This window comes from Micropterus salmoides, unplaced genomic scaffold (assembly GCF_014851395.1).
Source record: "Micropterus salmoides isolate LMB-PRFRI ecotype aquatic unplaced genomic scaffold, ASM1485139v1 Ms_hic_scaffold_21, whole genome shotgun sequence".
Classification (NCBI taxonomy): Eukaryota; Metazoa; Chordata; class Actinopteri; order Centrarchiformes; family Centrarchidae; genus Micropterus; species Micropterus salmoides.
Window position 1 is genome coordinate 8,615,944 of NW_024041262.1, and position 27,356 is coordinate 8,643,299.

The 27,356-nt window shown below is 44.4% G+C and overlaps 2 protein-coding genes across 6 annotated transcripts; one reads left to right on the forward strand and one right to left on the reverse strand.

The window, feature by feature from the left end:
• tnrc6b (trinucleotide repeat containing adaptor 6B) lies at positions 1-22,324 on the reverse strand. 2 transcript variants are annotated; one of them, XM_038736200.1, is made up of 21 exons: positions 22,184-22,324; positions 20,287-20,373; positions 19,391-19,412; positions 17,719-18,156; positions 14,611-17,616; positions 12,801-12,965; positions 12,326-12,522; positions 11,593-11,667; positions 11,173-11,376; positions 10,531-10,659; positions 9,645-9,815; positions 8,138-8,254; positions 7,840-8,047; positions 7,529-7,693; positions 7,180-7,326; positions 6,787-6,930; positions 6,380-6,472; positions 4,690-4,893; positions 4,368-4,435; positions 3,491-3,630; positions 1-2,471 (listed from the first exon to the last, which is right to left on the reverse strand). In XM_038736200.1, exons 2-21 carry the CDS (start codon positions 20,341-20,343, stop codon positions 1,904-1,906), a joined length of 6,318 nt encoding a protein of 2,105 aa, XP_038592128.1. In that variant the 5' UTR covers positions 20,344-20,373; positions 22,184-22,324; the 3' UTR covers positions 1-1,903. The 2 variants fall into 2 exon arrangements, with proteins under 2 accessions (XP_038592128.1, XP_038592127.1); XM_038736199.1 differs by having other exon boundaries at positions 20,287-20,376; positions 22,184-22,322.
• si:ch211-141o9.10 (probable endonuclease 4) lies at positions 21,300-26,826 on the forward strand. Of its 4 annotated transcripts, XM_038736204.1 has the most exons (9): positions 21,923-22,004; positions 22,260-22,315; positions 23,986-24,152; positions 24,227-24,436; positions 24,583-24,765; positions 25,772-25,903; positions 26,047-26,151; positions 26,287-26,416; positions 26,574-26,826. In XM_038736204.1, exons 3-9 carry the CDS (start codon positions 23,987-23,989, stop codon positions 26,632-26,634), a joined length of 987 nt encoding a protein of 328 aa, XP_038592132.1. In that variant the 5' UTR covers positions 21,923-22,004; positions 22,260-22,315; position 23,986; the 3' UTR covers positions 26,635-26,826. The 4 variants fall into 4 exon arrangements, with proteins under 4 accessions (XP_038592134.1, XP_038592131.1, XP_038592133.1 ...); XM_038736206.1 differs by lacking the exons at positions 21,923-22,004; positions 22,260-22,315 and adding an exon at positions 21,300-21,876; XM_038736203.1 differs by lacking the exon at positions 22,260-22,315 and having other exon boundaries at positions 21,301-22,004.
• Positions 26,827-27,356: the final 530 nt, after the last annotated feature.

Below are 27,356 nucleotides of genomic sequence, written 5' to 3' on the forward strand. Positions count from 1 at the left end.
GACTTCAATTCAACCTTTATTATCTTGTTCTTTTCTGCTTTAAATTAATTTCCTCTCCTTTTTGTAACATCTGAAATAAATGAAAACATCCTGAACAGGAGTGATAATAAAGACTGACTTAATTTAAATTGATACATAATAACAAAAAACAAACAGTAAAACATAACAGATAATGTCTTTAACGTGTCTGTAAAACACTGTTCCAGCTCAGCTTGGTATGGTAGGATTTGGCATCGTAATAGAAATGCCTTCAGTTGGTTGCTTCGTCTTAAAAACAAAATATTCTCTTATTGCATTTGGCAGAAAGAAAGAAAAATACAAACAGGAACAAAATGCTGCTAAAAAACACAACTTACAATATGCAATAGTGCCAATGTTTTTGAACTTCTCCGCTATCACAATATCCAGGCAGTCAAGCACAAACATGTCAACACATTCTCACTCTCTCACACACACACATACACACACACACACACACCCCCTTCTATCAAATGCAAGCTGTCAGATTAACATCTATTCACTTCCCTGACTGGAGCAGATAAGTGTTCAAAAGCAAGCGCACACACAAACAAACATTTCTCATGAATCTCTCATGGACAGGAAAGAAAGAAACATTCAACATAGTAGCAATAACACAGACACTCCCGATATCATTATCTTCATCACATCCTCCTCCATTCGGTCATACTGTCATCGCTCCTTTCATGCACACACAGGCAGGAGGGCACCTTGTACAGCGAGTAAATAAGTGATCGTAGTCATCATTAACATCATGACAATATAGAATAACCAACTTGATTTCTCGAGTAAGTAAAAATACAATAGCGAGGTCAGTGTTTGAAGGGCAAAGAAAAAAAAAAGGAGGACATCTCTGGTTTTCCACAAAGTTTCACACGCTTGTCTTTTCTTTTAAAACAGAAGAAAGAAAGATAAACAACCGACATACATCAACAAGGAGTTACAATTTTGCTTGTCAAATATAAGAGCAGTGTGTAACTGATGAGAAGGTGTGATGCTGCTGACATGGCAGGCGGGCGGCCGCTGGGTGTTCGCCAAGGCCACTGCTGTTTGTAACATTTAGTTGTCCTGTAAGGTCTGTGTAGTTGTTGTGTTGTAGCTCTGTTTCAAAAAAATGGAGGGATTTGTGGAGGATGTGTCAACAACAAACCCAGAGGCATATAGTGCAAGTTTGGCTAATGTTGTTTTTGTTTAGATTTTTTATTTTTTTTACCCTGGGTCCCATGTTGATGGCATATTTCCACCAAGGTAGAGGTGTCGGTACCTACTAAAAACGCTCTTCTTTTCCAGATCTCAAAGGTCGCTGATCGTCCATTTGACTCAGTAGTGTGGCGTTGTCCAAAATTTTCTACAAACTCCAGATCCTTCCCCACTCTCAAGCTTCCAAACATGAGAACGCAGAAGTACGCCAGCCAGGTCTACGAGGGCTCAGTCTGCAAGTCTGAATTTTGAGATTCGGCCATTAAATAGTAATACAAAAGAAAAAAACTTGTTGCACACTAAAAACAGCAATAGCTAAACTTGTTGACACGTACGACTCTGGCTGAGCCTGTCTACAGTGCATGCCTGAGTGATCGGGTCTCTGAATGCAGATGGTGGGATTTGGAGTAAAAAGACAAAGAGCTATCCAGTTGAGTCCTAAAAGTTTAATGGATTTCACCTTTTTCCCCCGGTTCAAGTTTTGCTGTTGTCTTCATTTAAAGTTAAGCGGCTTAATGTGTATGTTTGAATGTACTGCACGTAGCCTGTGTGTAGTATGAATGTTGAGTATTTGCGTGTTGGGTGACCAGTGTAGCTTTAATTCATGTCATCTCTACATGTAAATAAATACAGAGTGTGACATATGTATTACAACTTGGGTGTAAAATGTGTGTCAGTCGGCCCCTCAGATGGAGTCGCCCCCCCCGCCCAGCAGGTCCCCTGGCAGCAGTGAGGCTGGACTGCCCATTTGATGACGATCCTCAAGTGCTGGGGAACCCCAGAGGCTACTGCTGGGGTACCCCGCACCGCTCATCCCACTCATACCACCCCACAGACCCTGCCTTCCAGTCTCCATACCTCCAGTCCCACCCACCCCAGTCCCGTTGCTGCTCCACTGGGCAAAGATGCCCAGCCCGGGCCCTTGGGTGGCAGACTGGTCCGATGAGCTGCCTGTGCTGTCCAGACTCTGCCACCCTGAGCTGGAATGCCCGCCTCCTCCATTTCCTGCTCCTACAGCTGTGGAACCGCCTTCTACTCCTCCTCCCCCGCTGTTGCCTCCTACTACACCTCTCTCGCAGCTACCTCCGCTACCGTTAGCCCCCACAACGGAGGCTGATGTAGGCCCAGAACCTGCAGAGCCAGCAGTGGTTCCTCCACTCCCTGCTCCTCCTGCCTGGGAATGTGCAATGTAGCGAGACACATCCTCCTCGCTCACAAACTCCGCCAAGATGGTGGTGTTACCCAGAACACACCTGGTATAAACAACACATCTGTTAGTCACTCTTAAATGATGATTATAATGTATGGGTTTTAACAATGGTTTTAAAGTTCAACGTGTTTTCTCTCTCATATATATATATATATATATATTTTTATACTAGGTCTGAACGATTTGGGGGGGAAAAATCTAATTGTGATTTTTTTGCCAGTTACTGCGATCACGATTCAATCTGCAATTTTTAGTTTGTTTTAAGTTTAGCTAAAGTTCAATATTCACTGCCAGTCAATTTCTGAAGGAAGCCATGTCAAGTAACACAGAACAGATGAACTTGGCAGGAAGTCAGGCACAGAACAGCATAGAGAATCCGGTCGATAACGTTAATAATAATAATAATAATAATAAAATAATAATAAACATAACCGAGGTAGAACAACAAGTCAGCAAAATGAGGCAGGCAAAACGCTCTTATTCTGAAATGCTCCATATGGGAAACGTAGCCTGAAGAGAGCGGAACGGAACGCGTTCAAAGAGCACAAAATTACAAAGTAACAACACGTCAACAACGTAGGGCAGGCTAACGCCCCGCTGTCTGTGTCGGTTCAGCTGATACCATGATCCCACGTTTTCCTCTACTTTCTTTGTTGTAGTAAAATGTGCACACCCTGTGCCCACTCTGATTGGTGAGTAGGACCGTAACAGGAGGCACATGGCGCTTGTGATTGGTTTGCAGGACTGTCTAACAAGGATGACAAAGGAATGAATTTGTAATTGCATGACTGTTTAAAACGGGTCAGATGTGCCGTATAATTAATCTACATTTTAATCGCAGTCTTCACGATTAGCTAATTGCATTCTTTCAAATCGCTTTCGATTTGAAAACAATTAATCGCTCAGCCCTAAATTATATTGTAAAATGTGTTAAGCTATACAAATTCGCCATTCCCCCCCTAATGTCCAGTCTATGCTAAGCTTACCGGCTACTGGCTTCAGTTTCATATTTACCATACAAACATTATAAATGTGTTTTCAAAACAACAGACAGAGTCTTACATATGGAGTGCGCTCTGGGCCTTGGCTGCCTCCTGTTTGGAGCAGTAGCGAATCAGAGCTGTGCCCTGGGTCAGGCCCAGGTGAAAGGTCAGCAGGGGGCCGTGCTGCATGCAGATGGTCCTTAGAGTGGAGCCATCAATCTGCGGGAATACACAAGATGGACAATGGTGAAATTACATAGAAGGATAGGTTGAGGTAAGAAATAAGGAGCAGTGTTCCCATGTGAAGCACTATGCACGTTTTTGAGAGAGATAGAACATCCCTGACGTGAGAATAAACAAGCCAGTCTGGCAGTATGAGAGTAGTTATAGCCAAAGTCCTTCTAGGCAAGTCTTGCCACTCGGCAGGCATCTTGGCAAGGCCTCCGGGCAGCTATTTTGGACTAACATGACCAGGCTCCTATCTGAATGAATGGGGAGGGAGCCAGAACTGCACTTTCACTGGTCACCAAGACATAAAAACTACATGACTAGAATCTGCAGTAAAATCTGATAAAAATTGCTGAAAAAGTTCGACAACTTTGCCCCAAAATAAGGTTTTAAAGCGTTTTTGCCGACCGGTTATACTTCTACTACGCATGTGTCACCTCTTCAGCGCATGCGCAGTAGAAGTAACACAGATCCTTATGTCAGTGGAACCACACAATTGGCTGAAATATGTTTCCCGCTTTGGCTGCTAAAAGCATACGATTGGCTTTCTAGCGGGAGGGGCAAGATAACTGCCATCTTTGACGTTAAGGGCTTTCCCCATAGAGTTGTACTGAGGATGCGACTGAGTGGCATGTCTCCTTTAAAATGTCTCTGTTAGCTCACTAAAGCATAAAAAAACCCCAAAACTACAACATTTTAATTACACTAAAATGCGTCTGTGTCTTTACCTGTGGTGTGAGGTTGCTGAGCACCAACCAGCAGCTTTCCCGAGAGCTGCCATCACTCCAGGTCGAGCCTGCAGAGAGAAAGCAAACAAAAAATAAAAAAAATCTGAGTCAGTGTTTTCCACATTCCCTGTAAACAAAACCCTACTCTGTTTCCACCAAGGTTTGGCTATTCTTCCAAATCAAATATAAATGGACTTTAAGTTCAAAGAGCACTGTGTTGTATACCAGCAATCATAGTGCATTTTATCTCCCGTGTACATTTAAATCAGCTGTGGAACAGAGACAACCTGAAATCAATGTGAAAAATGTGCTGAGGCATTACCAGTGGTGCCCGAGCCGCCGCCCCAGCCCCGGCCAGCCGACCGAGGGGCTCCTCCAGACCAAGGGGATGATGATGGCTGCTTTTGACTGGCTAGTCCTGGAGGTGGGCGGGACAGTTGGGTCTGGCTGCTGCCACGGCTGGTTTTCCAGGACTTGTGTCCAATGGGTTCTGGGGGCCAGCTTGTCTTGTAGTCTGTGTACTTTGCTGTAGGGTGAAAATGAATGAGGGTGAGGAGGGTGTATACTGGTAAACATAATACCAATACGTAACAATACAAGCAATGTAACAGGGGAATTTCCAGGCTCTTGAAACATTGGGGGCTTAGCACAGCACAGAAATCTTTCATGCTTTAACCCCCTAGCCCCCATTGCCGCCTACCCAAAGTAAGTCTATTATTTATTATTATAATTATACATGTAGCCTACATTTATTATGAATTTTATAATTACTACTGATAATAATTAACACTGATGATATTAAATTGGGGGGTCTGGGGGTCCTCCCCCTGAAACATTTGGGCTTTAAACTTATTTTGAAATGTCTCAGGTGACAATTCAAAATAAGAAGAATAAAGTGTAATATAATGCAGTAAGGCTGTCAGATATGTTTCTCATTTAAGTTAATCCCAGCTGAGTCAACATTCATGCAGGCCTGCCTGAAGTAGCCTAAAGTCATTTAAAATGTGCATATGGCACCTTTTCACCTCAATGATAAATTAGATTCATTAAATATGAATTCAATTAAGAATTATTTATTGACAAAATATTCAATACATTTTCTGCACCAATTTATGGTGGAAATGTCTTTATTTTTATAAAGGGAAGGACAAATTTTAGGTGGCAGGTGACAATTCAGAATATAAAAATATAATAGAATGTAATGCAGTAATCAGTAGCCTTTTTTTTTTTTTTTTAGTTTATATCTACATATTAGGTTATTTTCGCGCATTTGGCAAATTATTATTTTTTTGGCCAACAACATAAGAAACAGCTCGAGCAGAGGGGGAGGGACTGTGTGCTGTAAGAGATGTGATTGGGCCAGCCCAATGTAAGTATAGGCCGATGCTTTATGGGCCGATCGTTGGCCCAGTTTTTAAAAAACAGTTAGGCCAAAATAAATAAATATTTTGACTTGTAGCCTACTCGACGAGAGGAGCGCACTGCTCTTCATCAGAGGAAGAAAACCGAAACTGAATACACTTGTGATCAGACAGAAATATCACCACAATTCCACACTAATGTTGGAACACTTCAGCACTTCTGATAAAGTGCAGATCACATCCGCTTTACAGGGAATGAAGCATCCTGGAGCAGAAAGACAGTCAAACAGAGCAAAGTGTCTCTGTGCGAGTGGGAGAAAGACAGCAGGACACAGAGCAACAGGTGTCTGCGTCGCAGTCAGGTGTGTCATGATATTCTCTCACTACTGCGACTGTTAACCATTTGTGTAGCTATACACTGACTAGACACTGACCTACAACATTTATATTTAAATGTATTGATTACAATTTTGCCAGGGACAACTCATTCTAAACGCAGGCGGGCTGAGTAACGGTAAACAAAACGTAGCAATATTATTGCGAGTAGCCTTCGCTCTTTGAAGATCTGCGAGAGAGGCTGTGTCATGAAGATTATTGCATATTAACATGGAAAATATTTTTGCTGCTGTTGTTCAAAACGTGTGTGGTTACCTGAGTTGTGTGCATTGTTGAGGGGACTGTCTGAGGCACTGTAGGGCCAGGCACCAGGTGAAGGCAGCAAGGTGTTGAGGGGAGGGGTGGAATCTTTTAACAAAGGCGACGATCAACTGTTAGCCATTTTTTCATGGATGAATGACAATTTTTTCAACAAACAGAATTCATTAATATTTATGGAGACATGTTTACAATTTACAATTCTCAAAATAAAAAAATAACAAACCCAAAGAAGCTTAGAAAAACATCTTCTTTTATGCAACATGGCAAGAAATGGTACAAGAAAAACTAACTATCAAATAAAGTACTAACCAACTGCTAGATATTGTTGTAGTAAAAGGGGTGTTATCACACACACACCTTATGGTATGGAAAATGAGGCAGTGGAGCTGTTAAACGCTTACCAGTATTGTCTTGTAACAACTGGTGCTCAGTATCATTGAGGTTGGGGGACACTGCATTTCCCATCATGCTCCCTGGAGTCATGTAGGGGTCAGATTCAGGGTCGACACGGTCGATTCCCTTCCAGGGCACACCAGGCTGGAACTCTAAAGAGGAAACACACATGTGGTCTGTTGAAGTTTTAAAAAGGCCAGAGTGTGACATGAGGCACACCTAAACAGAACCTCAATCAACACTTCAACGTGAGAAATACTCCATGAGTTAGAGAGAACATTTTCCTTAATTGTTCATATCCTGCATAGCAAAACACAGAAATTATTTATTCTCCTTTTATGTTATTTTAAACTGTGTGGGATCTTAGCTCAGGCTATCACTTGATATAACTTGTCACAAACCAGGGGGCCAGCTGGGTGTAGTGGTAGGCTTGGTACCCATCTTGTTGCCAGGTGTGCGATGCCAGTTGTCACCCAGCCCGTCTCCGACCATCATGTCGTACTGAGAGTAGGGCGAGACCCCTGGCATCTTCATGGGGGTAACAGGACCTAGAAGGTTGTAGGAGGGGGATGATAATGTTACATCACTGAACACCGGTTGGGTTCTCTAATCACATTAATATGTGACTTCACATCTAATCCCATTAACACTATCTGCCTCAACACGCTCTCATTCCATGTCTTATCAAACACAACATTTGAATCCCAAAAAATTAAACAGGAATAATAAAATCAAACAAAAGCATCTCACCATTTTTGTGGAATGCGTTCTCAGGTGAGGAGGTGTCTGGAGAAGAATGTCCCTCCATCATCCATTTGAAGCGGGACTGCTGACCCCCTAAGTCCTTCATGCTCCCAGGCCCTACCACAGAGCCGCCCAGGTCCAGACCTGGGAGGTTCACACCAGAGCTAAACCCTGCTCACAGGAAGAGACAGAGAACAGATGGGAACATTTAGTTAAAGGAAACAGAAAAAATAGCATGGTAACCTACTCTAAATTCATCAACAGATTATGTAAGTAAAAAACATTTCACAGTGCTAAACTGATTGAGCTTCACCCACCAGAGTACGGTCCGAGAGTTTTCTGATGCAGGTCAGCCACAGTTGCCGCCAGGCCAGGATGGGACATAGGATCAGCCCCGGGCAGTTTGGGACCCCCTCCACCAACACCACCATGGTGGGAGGGGGAGAGTTTGGAGCTACCTCCTAAACCCCCGACTTGCTGCTGCTGCTGCCTCTGCTGCTGGAGCACCGCCATGATCCTGGCCAGCTGATGAGACACGAACACTAGAGTCAGCAGCTGGGAGGAAGAAGTAAAGAACTAACAAAGGAGTGAGTGATATGTTGTATTTGCGTGTACCTGTTGAGGGTCAGCCTGCTGCCGCACGTTGGGTGTGAACTTCCTCTGGTTTTGCAGTAGCTGCTGTTGCTGTTGTTGCGGCTGCTGCTGCTGCTGCTGGAGGAGGAGCTGACACGCCTGAACGAAACAGAAAAAGGAACAAACTGAGTTAGACAGCAACAGTGAAACAAAAACTCAAGCGTTGCAGTGACAAACCAATGTGTTAACTGAATGCTATATAGTGTGTTATTTCTTGGCTCAACAGGTAGGTAATCGTCATTATGTATATATTGGGTCAGTGAGTCAGAGCTGTAGCAAAAGTCTGATCGTGGAAATACATTTGTGTTTGAAATAAGTGTGATCCTACCATTACAAGACATTTGACAGCAGGACACCTCCTGACTATGTCACACTTTATACATGATTATTCAACAATATCAGATCATGTGAGATGCACGGGGAGTAAAATCCCAATTTGATTAATATTAACTATACACAATGTAAAGTATTTAAAAATGTCTCTGAAATGTCTTAAAGTGGTGGTATTATGGTTTTTGGCTTTCCCCCTCTCCTTTATTGAGTTATATATTGTTTTTGTGCATGTAATAGGTTTGCAAAATGAAAAAGCCCAAAGTCTAGCCCAAAGGGAGTTCCCATCTCCCACAGAAAACTCTGCTCTGAACCGCTTGAAAACAGCTTGTTTGTAGTCCAGCCCTTCACTTCCTTTACTTGTGACAAAAATGTGCTTGAATATTTTCAGAGTTGAGTAGCTCCGCAAGTGGCAGCGGGGGAAGCCTGCGCTAACCCGCGGGAGGAGTGTGTGAGGCCGGCCAGCCGCCCGCTCACAGAGCCCTCGGCTCCCGCCGTCACACAGACCACAGCTGGAAGGTTTTCATACCGCTTATCTGTCTTTACATTCTGAGGAATGTTAAATTTTTTTAACTTAAAAAAGAGAAAGCTGTGTGGATCGCTGGTTTGTCTGTCGCATTGAACATTACGTCACGGCAGTTGTGTGTGGCGTCGCTATGGCGACCAGCAACAGTTCAACGTTTAGTCCTAATGGTAAGATGTGGAACAATGATGTTGTGTGGTTGTGGACTGGTAATAACTTATACCATCTGCTAGGTTACGCTCGCAGTCTGAAGCTGCTTTGATTTGGATCACACTACCTTGTTTCTTACGACCCGCCCTTCTCTGCTTCTGATTGGCTAGTAGTCCTTACCTGGGAACTGCGCATGTGCAACTCCCAACAAAGATTTTGTACAAGATGCATTACTCTGTAGCTCAAGAGCGGAGCGTACAACGCACAGGGTGAAAACAGGAGCTGCAGCAATGTGCAGTATGAGAAAAATATGGTGTTTTTTGAAAATTAAACCATGTAAACCTGTTCTGGTACAACACCTAATTAAGATTTTGAACCTGAAAATGAGCATAATACCACCTCTTTAACTGTTCAGGACTGTTAAATCAGCAGACCTGTGATAGAACCCTGCAGTAATGTTCAGAGGTGTACATTGCTGCTTCTCACCAGCTGAAACTGGATGTGCGGCGGGTAGATGCTGCTGAGCATGGCAATCTGTTGGGGGGACAGCTGCGGAGGGAATACACCTCCCCCCAATCCTGCTACTCCTCCCATGCCGCCAACGGCCCCCACACTGCCACTGGGAGGGGGCATCTGCTTCAGCACAGAGCCTGGCACCTGGAGACGCAATGGCAGACAAGGCACACCTGTTACCACAGAAACGCTTTGGTGCTGTGACCATTATCAACCACATTAGCTTACTGCCTCTCCCCGATTAACATCGATTCTCTTTCATGTTCTCATTAGCTGGTGTTAACAAGTGACTCAACCCAAGTGAGTGAATGAAACTGATTAAATTCCTGGAAAAGACATGCGTTTCACTTTATATTATTTAGAGGGAAGCTTGGAAACATGATCATTGTTGTCCTGAAGAGTGTTTATGGCCTCTAGGGGCCCAGTGACTAACATGCACACAGCCAGCAGGTCATGTTGTGTGAGCTCATAGAAAAAACAGAAGAAAGAAAAGTCTTAAGTAAGCAATCAACCCCATGCACGACCTGATACACTGTGTCAACCCCACAATTAAGTTTAAATCAATACACGAGAAGTACATAGAGATACTAATCTCATCAAAAGCTGTCTACACTGCATTTTCTCACAAAATAGAAATTACAAGCATAAGCAGAAAGTTAAACAAATTTCCAAGTAAGTAATTCTGTTTTTAATTTGGTTACATGGCAGCAGAAATTAACAGTGAAGATGACTCACCCCCAAACCAACACTGTTTTACACTGACAGTCAACCCACATACTTCCTGTGTCTATGCTGTGTGAAATATGTAGACAGCTGGGAAGAATACCGATTACAGAATAAAAGCAAAAGCATTAGTCACCTGTGGTGGTGACAGGAACTGATGAGGCACTTGCGCTCGTATCCCTGGGGACTGGTTTATGGGCGGGACACTTGGCTGGTGTCTTGACTGAGCCATCCCTCCAGCACTGCCAAAGATACTGTGACCGCCCTGTGATCGAAGATGGAAAATGAAACCTCAGATGACCCATAACAGCAGAGACATCATACATGAAAACATAATGATTAGGCACAACATGACAGACTGGAGGAGGAAAATTTGGGGGTATAACTGATCATCTATTGAAAACAGAAAACTACAAGAACCTAATGTGGGACAGAAACAAGAGGAGCAGTTATCTTACTTGTCTAAAGGGGATAGTGTGGTTGAAGAGGGAATGGGGCTTGCAGACAGTGGGTGGTGAGTACAGAGAGCAAGAAACCTCCTCCCCAAGGCACCAATCCTGATTGGTCAAAGGCAAGGTCTGTCACAGTGACAGCCAATGGTGACCAATGGATTTGAGTGGTGGTGAAGGAGGATTAGGGGACGGTTGAGACAGGGAGAAATGGGGCAGACCAGGAAGAAAGGGTAGGAAATAAAGAACAGTGAGAAAGGACAAAATGTTATCTAGACATGAAAAAGACATAAGAGACAAAGACTGCTAATGTGGCAGTGAGACATTACCTTGTCATAGTAGGATCCAGCATCCCCAGGTGCTGCCTCTTTGGAACCAGGTGGGCGATATGCCATCCCCCCTCCTCCTCTTACTCCCTTTCTCATATCTCCATTGTAATCATTCATCCCCATGCTCCTTTTCTCTGCATCCATCTTCTTTTCCTGGAGAGACCCTGGGGCCAGGTCCATGTTTGGGCCACTTGGATCATCATTCTGTCCAGCAGAAAAGGCCACCATCATTATCATGACCATCATCATTAACATCATCATCATAATCATGTAGGAAATAACCAAACTCCTAAAAGCCTGTATGATCCGGCTAATTAGTGTGTGGGTACATAACAAAGCATCTGGAAAAGAGGATGTTTTTGACATTGCCCTGCCACAGTAACACTCAGGTGATGAGAAAAATGACATTATCTGCCTTACCAGCAGCCCCATGTTAGAGAACTGTCTGTTGATGGGGCTCATCCACGAGTCTCCTCCGCCAGCTTTCAGTGGACCCTGAGAGAGAAATACAGAGTAGGGTTGGACAATGTCTACAACAAAACATCGGGATAGACAATGTCATCAGGTGCGTGGGCACGCACGCATGTGTTCTCACACAGACTTCACTTGGTAAAAGGATTGGAAGACTATTAACTTACGTTAGAAGTTGTGGTGAATATTTTACGCATGGAACAAGTAAAGCAACAGTGAACACACAGGGTGTAAATGTAAATTTCAGTCGCTTGAAAGGCTATGTCGTTAATAAGCTGACGTGCGGCTCACCTGCTGCTGTGATAAGGGATCGCGGGTGGAAATATATGGAAAACAGACGAGTTTTCAGTCTTTTAGGCGACTTTATAAAACATACTGCTGATGGAGAAAATGGAGCAGACGGGGAGAGTGAGACCGAGAGAGGCGGGACAAGACGGGGTGTTTACCTGAGGTGTAGGTGAGTGTGTCGGAGTGTGGGGAGAAGAGAATTCCGAGGCAGGTACAAAATATACTTAAAAACAATAATAAGAATGTACGTGGTCATTAAACCTGCTTTCACAGGATGGTATAATGTGAACATTTGAGATTTTTTTATTTAACCACATGAGGGTTACAAGACCCAAATGTCATGACTTTGTTTTATTTGCTTTATCAAGATTCAGTTTCTCTACCAGTAACCCACCTTGCTGCTGGGCTTCTTCCCAGCGTGGCCCTGTCCCCAGCCCCCGTTGCTTCCCTGTCCCCAAGACGAGCTGCTTCCCTGGGAGCCGGTGCTGTTCCACATGCCACCTCCCTCTTCCTCATCCTCCCAGCTTGAGTGACGTGAGGCAGCTACAGAGTCAGCTTTGTCGGCCCAGCCATCTTGCATAGACTTTGAACCTGCGGGAGAAAGGAGTCTTACTAAATTACACTGTGAAAAAGTAGTGAACATATCTGAAATGTTATCAATTTCTATATTTCTATGTATTATATTAGTGGACTATTAAGCATTTCAATATCCCAAATGCAATGCATCAAGTATCTTAACCTGGCGCCACTAACACAATCCTCAACATCAGATTGTATGGATATCGTACAGATAAGAAGTGGGATTCAATTCAAACACATTTTCAGCTGTTTTCACCACACATGCTTTACTTTTTATTAGTTTTTCTAACCAGATTTGACAGGGTTGGGGGAAGGGTTTCCCCAGCCAGTTGTCTTCCCTCCAGCATCGTCAGGGTCTCCCCAGCCAGTAGGGGTTTCAGTGGGCTTTCCCCAAGCTGCCGTGCCCTTGTCTACTGGAGGACTAGTTGGAGAAGTACCACCCCAACCTGACGGACCTGCAGACATGCATGGATAACACAGGTTAAGATGGAGAAACCTGGTAGAGACCCCTTTGAGTTAAGACGCAACAGATTCTCTCAATACAAGACCACAGTGTTAGACTCTGCACATGCAGACTGAGCAATCTGGAAGTTTTGCTTCTGTAGTTTGATGTCACCTGAAAATTGCATCATTTCATAGGCCAGCAACAACACTGGGGTTTAAAAGTTCTTAACAAGGGGCTGTGGCAACTCTCTTGCTCACATGTACTTTTGTGATGAGTTATTGGCTTGATGTGGTCTGGCACACTGATCCAAAATCAAAGCATCTTCTCTGCAGTCAGTATTACTCAGAGAATATTCACTGATAGAAAATGTGTTTTTACCTTTAGCTGTACTCAGTTTGAGCAGCCACTGAAGCTGCAGTACTGTGGCTGACTACTGTTAATGCGGTTTTGGAGATGAACTGCAGAGATAGCAAGCAGGTGGATGGCTGAAAAACAACTACATCTCTCATGACTCAGAAGGATCACTTTGATACGCTTAACCTCCATGCTAACCTATAAACAGCGGATCAACCTTTCCGTAAAGGCAGCAAATCAAATGTAGTAGTGCATTTTCGAGTCATTAACTTCTAACAAAGACATTCAATAAGGAACATTTGTCAAAATGCTTCAACATCTTTAGCTGTCAAACTGCCACAGCTGATTCAGAAACAAACTCCAATTCACACGTAACCTTCAAGTAGAAAACTGCTCTTGCACATTCAGCTTTAAATGTAAGCCTGCATGTGTGAACTGACATTTCACTGACTACTGCTATGTAAATGCTATTGTGAACCATTTAATGCAATGTTTACTTAATCTTTGGGATTTATTTGTCTGAAAGTAAGATCCTTTTAATTTATCACTGTTCAAAGCCACAAGACTTTCTTGACAAAAAGTAATTTTACCTCACAGAACACTAGAGTTGCTGTCCTACCACTACCTTGATCTATTATTTTGTTTGTGTTATTGTATGACTTTTGTGTTTTAAAAGCGTTAAAAAATCGGTTGACTGATTAATGGGCCGATATCTGTTCCATCAAAACACATTAAGATAAAATAATTATACATGACTTTTCTTTGTTTTAATATTGGTATTACATCGGCAATCGGCTCTCTAAATATAGCCATTGAAAAACCCACATCGGTCAACCACTACTTTGAACAGAGCAATTATAGAGGCTGTTTCTGGTTAAACAAAAAGACTTTAAAAAAAGGTCTCTTTCTGTAGGGATCCTTTCCACAATGATGTCATACACTTAACAATCATAACAATCTGAGCCTGTCAGCTGCAAAAACAAGCACTTCAGTGGGCATATTTTGACGGTGCGCGATTGCCTGCAAGTTCGTGTTGCAGGCCTGTTTCACTGCTGCCGACTACAAATGCTCGTTCAATACTGGACCAATTTTTTTTAAAAATATTGTCCCCATGAAAATAAGTTCCAGGTTGAAAGGTACAGACGTTAACCTAATGTTTAAGTTTTTCAGAAAGTAATTAAAAAGAGCAAATTTCAAGAAATAGGTTTTCCAATTAGATTATCGTTACTAAGGCAATTTTCCTGTTAATCACAACTTCAAAATCCCTATATTTGGCCAAGTTACATTTTTCAGTGTCTTACCCATAGCTGAAGTTTTTCCAGGTGCAAGGCCAGAGTTGAAGTCCCTGTTACCTCCGAGCCCTGCAGCCTGCCTGCAAGGCTGCTGCTGCACTGGAGGTCCCTGCTGCTGTTGTTGTTGTTGCTGCTGAGCCTGAGCCTGAGCCTGAGCCTGAGCCTGAGCCTGAGCCTGAGCCTGAGCCTGGCCATGCGGCTGTGCGTTGTTCTTATCCCACAGGTTGACCGGCTTGTAGCTGTAATGGGTTGGGTCTCCCCATGCTGATGTTCCATCGTCTATCTCGTTCTTCCTGCTTATAGACTGCGGCGAGGGTTCCTCCCAGCCGCTTGGTTCAGATACACTCGCACCTCCTCCGGAACCACCAGGGATGGGCCCTGAGGTCCAGCCTGAGCTTTGGTTCTGATTCTGGGCTTGAGAAAGAGGTTTCCTCCCCCCTTCCCCTTGCATAGCCCCTTGGTCCAACGCTTGCTGTCGTTGTGGATGCTGATTGCGGGGCTGTGATTGTTGCTGTTGCAGTTGTGCCTGGGGGCCTGTGATGGAGCCCGATTGGCTGTTTGGCATCTGGTGCATTTTGTTTCCTCCACTCCAATTTTGATGGGGTTTGGAACCCATGCCCCCAACAACACCCACCCCCCCTCCACTCCCTCCTCCCCCTGTGCCCCCTGCTCCCCAGGTTCCCCGGGGAGCACCATCTTCCCAACTCCCCCAACTAACCACACCTGAATCCCCACCCGAGTTTCCTCCGTTATTCCTCTCATCCTCCCATCCCCCTCCTCCACTATTTGATTTGGACTGTTGCTCTCCCCAGTCCCTCCCTGACCCAGCCTTCTGTCCTGATCCCCACCCACTTCCTCCTCCTCTACTCCCTCCCATTTCTTTCCATCCTCCGGACCCTTTCTCCTCCTGACTTCCTCCCCAGCCTCCACTCACTGGGTCACCCTGTTGCCCAGGATCACCCCATCCGCCTCCATTTCCTCCTCTATTACTGTCTCTCCATTCCTCATTCCCCCAACCCTTGGACTCCTGGCCATCGCCAGCCCCCACACCTCCTCCACCCCAGCCTGTAGCCTTCCCTTGCTGGCTATGTCCTTGTATTACCCCTGGCCCCATCCCAAGTCCTGTTGTGGTCACTGGCCCAGATTGTGAAACGCCAAGATTCCTCATGTTGGGGCGTGAAGGTGGTGGGGCTCTCCCAGACAGAGAGGCCCCACTACTGCTACTGTTGCTGCTGCTCTCCCAGCCCTCTCCGGAGGACCCAGCAGATGGAACAAGGGAAGAATTGACTCCTGGACCCATAGAATCAGTTTGGGTCCTGGGTCCAGCAGAATACTGAGAAGAACCACCAAGAGAAGAGGGGTGTTTTGATGTAGCTGATGACAATCCACCTTTACTCTGTCCTCCGTGTTCTTCAAAGTCCCAGGACGTGTTTTGTCGGATCTGTGTCTGGCCCCAGCCTGTGTTAGACAGGACCCGAGGATCCAGATCAGACCGGCTGAGCAGGTTCTGTAAGGCATCTTCTGCACTAGGTGCCGTGCGGCGAGGACGACTGTGACTGCTGTTAGGCCCGCTTCCGCTTCTGGAATTTCCACCACTGGATGAAGATCCTCCCTGTGGTCCCGGTCCTTCTACTGCCCCACCCCATTCCCCCGTTTCACCCTCTCCCTTCTGATTGTCCCAAGCTCTAGTCATAGTGGTTGCTGTTGAGGAAGAGGAGGTGGTGGCAGGGGGGTTGCCAGCTGTGCTGCCCCCACTACTGCTGCTGTTACTGCTGCAGGCTTCACCTGTTCCCTCACCTCCTGAATTAGCTCCACCAATACCAGTGGCACTTCCACCCCAATCACCACCAGAAACCCCTCTCTCTCCTCCTACCCCTGATGTCCCCCACCCTCCCTGAGATACCCCGGAGGTTTGACTACTGTTTCCCCCATTTCCAGCACTGCCCCAAGCATTAACCCCACTAGTGGAACTCGGATATCCCCAACCCGAGGTCCCATTATCCCCTTCAGCAGCGCCAAATCCCCCTGTGCCACCTCCTCTGCCCTCCCATCCATCAGTCCTTGAGGCACCCGTTTTGGAGTTAGCTGCAGGGTAAGAAGGCTGGCCTCTCCATGAGGAGGCAAGGCTGTGGTCTCCCACACTCATCTCGCCTCCTCCCACACCACGGTCCATTCCTCCCCCAATGCCTTCCCCCCCTGCGATTTTTGGTCCCGCTGATTCGCTGTCCCACTTCCCCCCTCCCATCTCTCTGTCTCTGGATTGCATTTGGTGAAGTTGGCGCTGATGGGTGCTTGATTGATTCACAGATAAAGGTGGGTGACCCCCCAGCACCCCGCCTCCCAGCCCCAGGGAAGCAGAGTTGTTGGCAGACAAAGACCCTCCAGGGGCCTGGTGATGGAAAGAAGATGGACCTCCTTCACCTGCAGCAGTGGGCCCATCCTGCTGCACCAGGGCAGGCCAGGCCGAAGGGTTGGCATTTGGATTGAAGTTGGCACCTGGAATCCCACTGCTGCCGTCGACAGGGCCACTGGCATCATGGCTCCCTGGCACAGCGGAGGCTTTGGAAAGTGAGGAGGGCTGTTGTAGCAGAGCCCCAGCAGCAGCTACTGCATTCCCTCCTCCAAGATGACCCTGGGAGGCAGCCATCCCCCACGCCACACCGTTGGACGACTGCATACATTCATTGGGCAAAGAGAATGAGGAAGTGGGTGAGGATTGGTTGCCAGAGGCACTGATGCTGTTCACAGGAATTACGTTGTTGTTGCTGCTGCTGCTGCTGCTGCTGCTGCCGCCCCCTCCAGCCCCGATGAAAGAAGCTCCTACCCCATCACTGCCAGCTATGCTAGGCCACTCCTCCAGGTCGTTGCCATCGACAATCACCTTCTCCCTGCCCTGAGAGGAGGCCTGGCTGCCTGAGCTCACCCCCCACATGGAATTTGCATAATTAGAAGTAGTAGTAGAAGCAGCAACTGATGATGAGGTGAGGGCCAATGAGGAGGCAGCTGCACCAGAATCTGAAAAAGCAAATCCACAAAAGAGAGACATTGGGGGTCAAAAGGAAGAACCTATCTAAATAGTCTATACATGGTGTTTTCTAAATGACCTGCAGCATTTACCTGAGACAGCAGCCATGTTTGCATTGGGGCCATCCCCTCCTCCTCCCCCTCCCAGCAGCATGGAGGACAGTGGCGGCTGACCCCTCTTCAGTAGCACTTTATGGTCCTGCTGGCAGCGAAATCGCGGCGGCACTTCTCTCGGCATGTAGCGTGGTTGCTGCTGAGGGGCCTGGGCTCCGCCACCGCTACTTGTACTGCCGTTTCCAGCAGCACTGGGTCCGCCAGCAGTGGAGGAAGAAATGGCGGTGGAGGTGGGCTGTCCGTTGGCCACCGCCAGGCGCTTGGCATTGTTGCCGCCCTGTGACGGGGTGGCAGCACTGCCAGGGCCCAAGGCGGCTGGAGATGGGGAGGCAGAGGGGGTGGGTCCAGGGCTGGGGGAGGCAGAGCTGCTCTGAGTGGCAGGAGACTGGGCAGACACCGGCTTAGTCAAGTCTGGCACTGCAGGGAAGGCAAGGCAGAGAGACAAACGGAGTGGATGAAATTTAGCATGAGTACATCTCAAGACAACAGCGCACAATTAATTTTCTAATCATGTTTTAGTTATGAGGTTATTAAAGTCCAGAAATAGAAAAAATAATATATAACAATAATATATAACAATCAGGGTAGAAAATTAGCACCTACCCAAAGCGGGTGATTTTATGTAATATTTTTCTCTAATCTATTGCTGGCTAACGTTTAATGTGTAAAGATGAAAAAGCAGCAAAACACTCTTTCACAGCTCTTTCAGATGGTATCTTTTGTGATGCATTTGCAAGAAACATTACAAAGCCAGCTTGTTAAACTTGGCCAACTTGTTCAGCACTCACAAAGCCTGCAGGCAATGAAAGCTTGCTTACCTATGTTTTTATAGTTTAGCCGATTAGATGAGCTTGACCTCTGTATGCGCTGCAACTTTTACTTAGAACTATGTGTGTTCATTCGCCTATATTACTTATTACTATAGCTATGGTATCGCCTAATGCTACTTAGCTAGATGTTTGGCAGGCTTTTCCGGTACTCAAACAAACAGCAATACACGAGTTGAAATTATTTACCTAATGAAATAAAGCCTATTGCTTGAATATTGTAGATTTTGGTTTATTATTTTTCACATGCAGTTACACACTGCCAGTTAAAACAAGAAAGTCGGTGGTAAAAACATTAAATGGCTGGTAGATTTTGTAATCCAGCAGCCACAGTGGCAGGTGGATAAAAATACTCACTAACTTTTAAAAGTAGTTGCCAGGTTGGCAAACAAGCATCTGCTTTTGGTTGCCGAAACTGAAAATATGGTTACCACTTATAGTCACCTTATATTTTGAGTAATTAAGATGCTAGGCAGTTATATGTCAGCTTTATAATGAAAATGTAACATAAAAGTAACAACTAATTGTTTGTTATGTTGACGAGATAATCAGTTCACCCCACGGACAACATTTGTTTGCTTTGCTATTGTCTCTAAAGCAGAGGCCCGTGTGCACCAGCATTGTCTGGTTCTGACTGAAACAGCAATAATCAAATAACACTAATGCAACAAAGATTAAAAATGTATTTATTTGGGAGTGCACATTTTGCTCCCTATTTTTTACATGTTAAAAAGTGGGTATTTCTAATGGCAACCAAAGGCCAAGAAGTGCTTCCCAATTTCTCTATATTTTGACATATACACATACACCACTGTGCTACTTACCTTTGTTTTTTTGTTCTGTAACCTAAAATGAACAGAAAAAGACACATTAGTTACTAAATCATGCTTTAAAAAAGTGAGGACACCATGAAAAAAAAAATACATTTCACTCATTCAAATGTCAAACCCCTGTACAACAACATGCGCTGGCAAAGATGAAAAAGAAACTAAGGGACAGGAGAGTTTATTATAATGAAATGAGACTGTGATGGTGGTTAGATAAAGAAAAGATTTCTTCTGAGCCTAGGAGTGCCAGGATAATAAATACCCCCCCATTCGAGATCATGTAGTAGTTGAGACTTGCTATGTCTCAACAGTATTCTTCTGGCAGACATAATTCAAACGTTAATGTTGATCATCACCATTTGGTCTTCTTCCCTATACTTCCATCTCATATTTTCGAAACAGTGCAACCTAAAACTGCTTCCTGTTAACGGAATTTTTCAGAATTGTGTTCAACACAAACGTTTGTTTTCAAAGAGAAAGTATTATGTGTATATATTGGTAGGTGTGTCTCCAGTAGGAGCAAGTCAGTCGAGACCCTGGAATAAGTATCTTTTCATGTCAAGTTAAGTTTCCAAATGGTAAAAATTATCATTCACCCATCCGGGTTTACCTGTGTGCATGTTCTACAGTGGCTGGACAAATATTTAAGTCCAAGAGAAGTTCCTTCACGAGAGTGATGGAATCCCTTTCTTTTGCTGTAATAATCTAACTCATCACCTCACCTCAAATAAGCAGAAATAGCACTCCTAATCAGGAAATTTAAATCCAGCAATACATTCATGATTTGTTCTCAAAGCCTGTCAATCTGCTGTTGAACATGGCGCTGCAGCATGTTTGTTCAATGTTGTCCAAACAAGACTGAGGAGCTTGCAAGTCATTGTGAACATGCTCACCTTCTGAGAGGCTTCCCTTTTCCTTTTGTCGTCTTTTTTCCTTTTCTTGTCTTCCATGAACTACTGCTCCTGTCCTGATACTCTTTTCTTCTAGAGAAAAAAAGCAGGTTATTTAAAAATGTAGGCACACATTTTAAAACCAGTGTGTGTTTCTTTGTATAGCTAGTGGCTTTTAACTGTAAAATAAATCACTGCTCAAAGTTAATAACTGCAGCAAAAATCAAGGGGGAAAAACAGCATCAGTCGCTATATGGCCACGTGAGCCTCCATCCATGTGTGTAAGCTACAATGGACTGCATGCTTGATTGGATGAATCAGCCATCAGGTGCTAGAGCTAAGAATACTGTTGGACACGTGGGCAACAAACACAGTAATTATCCCTATCATAAGCATACAGAATACTACAAGCTGATCACACTGGTAGGTTCAACCAATTTAGACGGTTTACAAAGCGCAACTCATCTTGTCAGCAGACTAACTGAATCTGTATGCGGCTATGTAAACTATAACAAGTGACCAACTGAAGCTTTGAGACTCAGTCTTGTGCTTTAATTGTTCCTAAAAAGGAGTGGTAGGGAATCTTCCAGATGAGACTCTTTCATAGCTTAAAGACAAGAAATACATTGTCATTTTTGACCAGATGGCTCATTATTGACAAATATTAATTGACCATAATGCTGCTTTAGGGTTAGGTTTTACCTAGATGTCTATAGACAGCTTTTTCCCTACGGAAAACCATTAGTAATGTAGAAATGTTGGCCAAACAGTAAGGCATTCACCTTTCATTTAACCTAGCTTTAACAGTCTAATAGGCTTACAGATATGTTGTCATTCTGTAATGTAGCGAGGAAAGCACAACTGTATGACACCAGTACATTATGGCAATAATCAAAGTCCCACAAGATATCTAATATCATGTTACCTTGTTTAAAATCGTCTGTTTAGTACAAAACATACTGTTTAAATGCATAAACTGAATTGCTACGCCCTGGCGGTGTCTGTCTTTAGATGGTTTCGTTTTTGCTTAGTGCTGTAACACGTCCAGCAGGCAAGATGCCTGGATTTACGGACGAGGAACCTGACATCCTTCCTCAAGCATTCTGACTACAGGCCTTGCGGATCAGAAAGCCAGACCTGATTATTACGAGCCGTCAGATCTGCATTCACATCACTTACGTAAACTGCACCAGCTAATGTTACCGTAACGTTACCTGTGTTGTCCTGTCAACGTTGTCACAAGTTCATCCGCATTTAACGCTAACTGTTAACTTAGCTAGCTAACGTTACAGCTTTAGAGGACTGAAGCTTTCTTGTGCTAAAATTGAAGATACAGGTGATTAAACTCGCTTAAACCGAACTGTGAATATACTGGTTGACGTTAGGGTTAATAGCCAACCACCTCAATCCCTGCATTTGGTAGTTTATACAGGCGACAGCAGCTGCTTGTAAAAATATTTCGTCGAAGGCTAACATTAAGGAGTGGTTTCTGTCCATAACGCTAAGTTACTTAAAATACGTAGGCACAGAACAGCGCGAACTTTAACAAGCTAACATTAACGACATCAACCTGCTGCCAACCAGCTAAGTTAGGTAACTGCTCTGTTCTGTGTACACAACTGTACTTACCAGCAAATACAACGAGCCTTAAGCCACATATCTGCTAACGCTCAACCACTAGAACTGCTACATCAATGCTAATGCTAGCGAACGTTAACTAGGTAAGTTACCTACATAGAGCAGCTACAAGTAGCCATGCTAACGGCGTTAGCTTGGCTAGCAACCTCAGTTGCACGGCATTTCATTAACAAATGTGTTGCAGTCATTTTGCATGCATACAAATTATGTAATGTTACAACGTTTAGAAACATTGAGCACATCTCCAGCTAACGTTACTCACCTCAGGAATCACATATGAAGAAAAGCTAGCGTGCTAGCTAGCTTAGCTAAAGTGCTTCAGTGCGATTTTTTTTTAGCTTTTTGAGGCATTCGTCGAGGCTACAAGAACAGCGGCGCCTGAGCGGATAGTCAAGTAAGTGTCAGTGGATGAAGATGCGCGCGTAATAAGCTACTGGTTTGTAAATAAGTACTAACGTTGTAATAGTGTAAACCCTAATGTGCAGAAGAATTTAAATTTCAAAGCGCTGTGGAGTCAGTCGGTTGACGGGCGGCCATTTTGCTGCTCAGCATGAAGCGTCTCCAATGGCTAGCCTCTGGTAGCTGTGTGGAAGCCTTCTGACTGGCTGGCTCCTACCGGGAGGGATGCATAAAATACATATTTTGACCTTCATAAACTTTTGACAGCCAAACTTAGCACAAGTGTTCATACTCCGTAGGTTAACAGCCGTCCCAAACGTATATTTTAAAGTAGCCATTTAAGTCACAACAGAAAACGGGCAGCCTTTTGCATATACATTTAAATTACACATTTGGCAGACGTTTTTATCCAAAACGACTTACATTTGAGGAACAACATACAGTCATCAAATACAGCACGAGATCTACAACTGACAATCCAATAAAGCAGCAATAAATACTATTAAGAACTAATGGCACATATCACATCAATGGGGGTAAATACCTAGAGAAAGAAGTAAGAGTTAACAAAAAAAGTGCAATCAATGCAAGATAATTGTAAGGGGACAGAAGAAGAAGAGCACAGGAAGTGCATGTTAGAGGTGTTATTAGAGGAAGTGTTCTCGGAAAAGATGACTTTTCAAGAGCTTCTTGAAGTTATAGAGGGACGCCCCTGCTCTGATGGTGTGTGGTAGCTCCTTCCACCATCATGGTGTCACAGATGAGAACAGCCGGGACTGGGATTGCTTTGTGTGAAGGGATGGCAGAAACCAGGCGGCGTTCGTTGGAGGAGCTTAGTGTCCGAGAAGGAACATACGTGTATTATGGAGTTTAGGTAGATGGGTGCAGAACCAGTAGTCACTCTGTATGCAAGCATTAGTGACTTGAATCCGATTCTGGAGGCCACGGGGAGCCAGTGGAGGTCACAATGGAGTGACATGGGTCCTTTTGTGCTGATCAAAAACCAGACGCGGTGCTGCGTTCTGAACAATTTGAAGGGGTTTCACCGCACAAGCTGGAAGACCTGCTAGGAGTTCATTGCAACGTTCGAGGCGAGAGATAACCATGGCCTGTACCAGAAGCTGGGTGGCGTACTGAGTGAGGTAGGGCCTGATTTTCCTAATGTTGTATTCCTAATGTCTTGTCATCAATCATGACACCCATGTTTCTCACCACCTTGGTTGGAGTGATGGTTGAGGAGTCAATTTGTAGTTTGATGTCATGGTGGATAGATTACTTGGCTGGAATGACCAAGAGTTCAGTCTTAGAGAGGTTTAGTTGAAGGTGGCAAGCCTTCATCCATGCAAATATGTCTGAGAGACAGGCCGTGATCCACGCCGAGCTTGGGGTTGTCTGGTGGGAAGGATAAGAAGAGTTGCGTATCGTCTGCGTAACAGTGGTAAGAGAAGCTGTATGAGTGAATGATTGTCCCCAGTGAGGTGGTATAGATTGAAAAGAGAAGGCAGCCCTAGCACTGAGCCTTGGGGCACCCCTGTGGAGAGGCAGTGGGAGGAGGATAATTGTCCTTGCCAAAAAACATTGTAGGAACGCCCTGAGAGGTAGGATTGCATGACTTGCATGATATTTGCAAATTCAAAAGCACGGCTCATAATTTTCTCTTGATAGCATGGGTCCGAGAAAGAGAGGAGCAAAGAAAAGGAAAACCGAGGAGGCTTTTGGAGGAGAAAAGGAGGGTGAACACACTGAGGAGGAGGAGGCTGAAGGGAGAGGAGACAGGAGGAGAAAGGACCCTGCTAATAAGAAATACATTGGAGCTCATGTTGGCATCCAAGGTAAAGCCTAATGCCATCTTGTTAGACTCACCTTAAGTAAATAAAACACATACTCACTTCTTACATGTCCTCAGGTGGGATATGGAAAGCAGTGGAGTCCTCCACAGAGATGGGTGGCAGCAGTTTTGCCCTGTTTCTGGGCTCACAGCGGTCATGGAAGAGGCCTGCACTGGACCAGACAGCTGCAGCCAAGTTTCGGGAGCAATGTTTCCTACAAGAGTTCGACCCAGCTCACATCCTGCCTCATGGGTCCTACCTGATGAACTGTGGATCTCCTAAAGAGGGTTTGTGAGACACTGATGGATATCTCATGCAGATTCTGTCCTTGGCCTTGCTGCCCTTGTCTTGCATTGGGTATTTCATCTTTCCAACTGTGTCTCGTCTTCTCTTCTGACAACCTCCTCTGGTTTGTGTACCATGTTGCACCCAGACGTGTTTGAGAAGAGCCAGGCCCTGCTCGTGGATGAGCTCAGCCGCTGCAGCCTCCTGGGCCTCAACCTTTACAACTTCCACCCAGGCTCCTCTCTAGGCTCCATCACCACTGAGCAGTGTGTGGACAAGATAGCAGGATCCATTAACCACGCTCACCAGCAAACACCTGCTGTGGTTACAGGTACAGGGGGTGGACAAAATAACAAAGACACCCAGTATGATGTTGTAGCTTTGCAGTAACCGCTATTCATTTTTACTGATGTTTACTTAAAAGAGACTTTTCCTCTTGCTGTCTTATAAGCAAGGTCTTATAATCACTATTATTAAAAAATTAGTTTCCAAGAAAGACAGGAACTTCGATGTAAAATGAGGCCAGAATCTAGTACAAGGGAAAGAAGTGTGGAAAAACACACAGTGACATTGCTAAACACATGAAAACAGCTTTAGTCAAGAGGAACAGTAGAGAACCTCTGACCCACAGGGGTATTTGCCCTATAACACTGCAAACTACAGCCTCAGCAGTTACAGTGATTTTAATCCATATCACTTGGTGGTCTTGTCAAGCAGAGAACATTATGAGCTTCGCAGGAATGAGAACTTACTGCAAGATAACGCTTTGAGTATTTGAATCTGTGTGTAGGGAGAGAACATAGCAGTCGTAGCCAAATCCAGTGCACTCAAATTAAAATCTAATGTCACCAAAATCTCAATTGCTAGGGCAGGGTAATCCATTTTGTATGTTATTAATAATATTGGGCTTTAATACATATTTTGACCCTATTCAGGAAGATTCAGATTTTACTACTACAGGTCAATTATCAAAAGAACTAAGCATGCCATGATCTCATACAAAACCATTTGACCTCAGACTGACTTTTGTTAATACATAACTTTCAATTTGCAGAACAGACTGCAGGCTTGACAAAGGTGTTGCATTACTTGTTATTCATGGCACTGTCCACAGTCTACAGACTCACTTAACCCTTACACCGCTGGTATGAAAAGAATACACTGCAGTGGTATGCCTACAAAAAAACTGAAGCAGTAGCAAAAATGGCCCTCAGGCTGTGCTTCAGGAATGTATAACGGCAGCCAAACCAATTTTGTATGTGTATCAGGTGTTGGAGCAAATACTGTGTGTGTCAAACTGACAGTGCCTTCTTTTCCTTTGCTCCCCATGTGGTCAGTTTTGGAGAACATGAGTGGTCAGGGCAGTACGGTGGGCGGTAAATTCTCAGAGCTGAAGAGCATTATAGACAAAGTGAGAGACCAGACCAGAGTAGGAGTGTGTCTAGATACCTGCCACGCCTTCGCAGCAGGTGAGTGAAACCTGCCATGGATATTTTTGTCCATAAAATCAACAGAAATCCGTTTAACAGTCACCGGTCCAATTGCAACAAATATTAAAATAATAATAATTGCCATTCTTTTTGTGGTGAAGTGTTGTTTCTTGTCTTGGTAGGACATGACCTGGCTGCAGAGGGAGGAGTGAAGGCCATGCTTGATGAGTTTGATCAGGAAGTAGGGCTCCACTATCTTAAAGCCATCCATCTCAATGACTCCAAAGGTACAGCCAGGACTTTCACATAAAAATATCACATACACACACATTCATTGAGTTGTACAAACTTTGTGACTTTTATGAATCTAGCTCTGCTGTGTGAGCTCTCTTTGTTCTTTCTGTCTGTCCTTTTTTTTGCAGGTAAACTAGGCTGCAACCTTGATCGCCATGAAGACATAGGTAAAGGTCACATTGGAATCTCTGCTTTCCGAGATATTGTCAATGAGCCCAGACTGGACAACATCCCTCTGATACTGGAGACACCTGGACGGTGAGATAACTGCAGATATCTCTTGTCTGTCTGTGAACAATGGTCTTCACTTTGGAAAACTAAAAACAACATATATTTATTAATTTACAAAAGGGGAATATAATGACAAAGTTTTCATGTGCAGTTTTAACATGACTGTTATGTCCTTCGTCCGCAGGCCAGGATTTGAGTATGCTGAGCAGATTGAACTCCTCTATTCTCTCTGTGAGAAAAAGTAAAGAACCCTTACTGACGAATTAGCACCCTGCGAAAACCACAGCTCACACGTCTGTTAAGTGTTTGTCAAGGACCAAAGTGGATGAGTGATTAAACACACTCAGAATTTGTTTGGTTGTTAATCACCGTGTGAACAGCTTCAGTAGGCTTTGTCTCTGAATGAACATGAGTTGAATAAATGTCTTTTTGTTTGACTTGTGAGGGGTGTTGTTGTTCACAATAAGCCTTTAGAGGGCAGCAAGAACACACAAATAAAGTACAAAGCTGTCAGACGGCTGCAGTTTCCATTTATAGGACTAGTAACTCACAACTTCCTTATCTAATTCATTCACATGCTGTTATTTGCACCCTTCTTTTAAGGCTAATGTACATCTTTGATTCAGATTTATAGCACATATCACAGTACCATCAAGGTAACATGATTCATTTGAATTTGAAGGTCTTTAACAGCAAAAGCATAAATAAACTTTTTTCTGAATGACATCACATCAGTTTGCCAATGAAATTTAACCATTTTGAGGATTTTGGTGAATCAGACATAAGGGAATAGTATATCATAAATATATATATCCATCCATCGTCAACCGCTTATCCTGCGTACAGGGTCACGGGGGGCTGGAGCCAATCCCACAAGACATCGGGTGTAAGGCGGTGTACACCCTGGACAGGTCACCAATTCTTCGCAGGGCCACACAGAGACAAACAACCAGTCGCACTCACACCT

Bases quoted from the DNA above. Each gene is read 5' to 3' on its own strand.
- tnrc6b (XM_038736200.1), bottom strand. From the start codon at position 20,343: ATGGAAGACAAGAAAAGGAAAAAAGACGACAAAAGGAAAAGGGAAGCC. The intron at 10,660-11,172 runs GTAATGTCTCAC...CTTCGATCACAG, and splicing joins CTGGATCCTACTATGACAAG to GGCGGTCACAGTATCTTTGG. The intron at 6,473-6,786 runs GTAAGCGTTTAA...CTTTGTTAAAAG, and splicing joins GTTGTTACAAGACAATACTG to ATTCCACCCCTCCCCTCAAC.
- si:ch211-141o9.10 (XM_038736206.1), top strand. From the start codon at position 23,987: ATGGGTCCGAGAAAGAGAGGAGCAAAGAAAAGGAAAACCGAGGAGGCT. The intron at 25,904-26,046 runs GTGAGTGAAACC...TTGTCTTGGTAG, and splicing joins CTGCCACGCCTTCGCAGCAG to GACATGACCTGGCTGCAGAG. The intron at 26,152-26,286 runs GTACAGCCAGGA...TTTTTTTTGCAG, and splicing joins CCATCTCAATGACTCCAAAG to GTAAACTAGGCTGCAACCTT.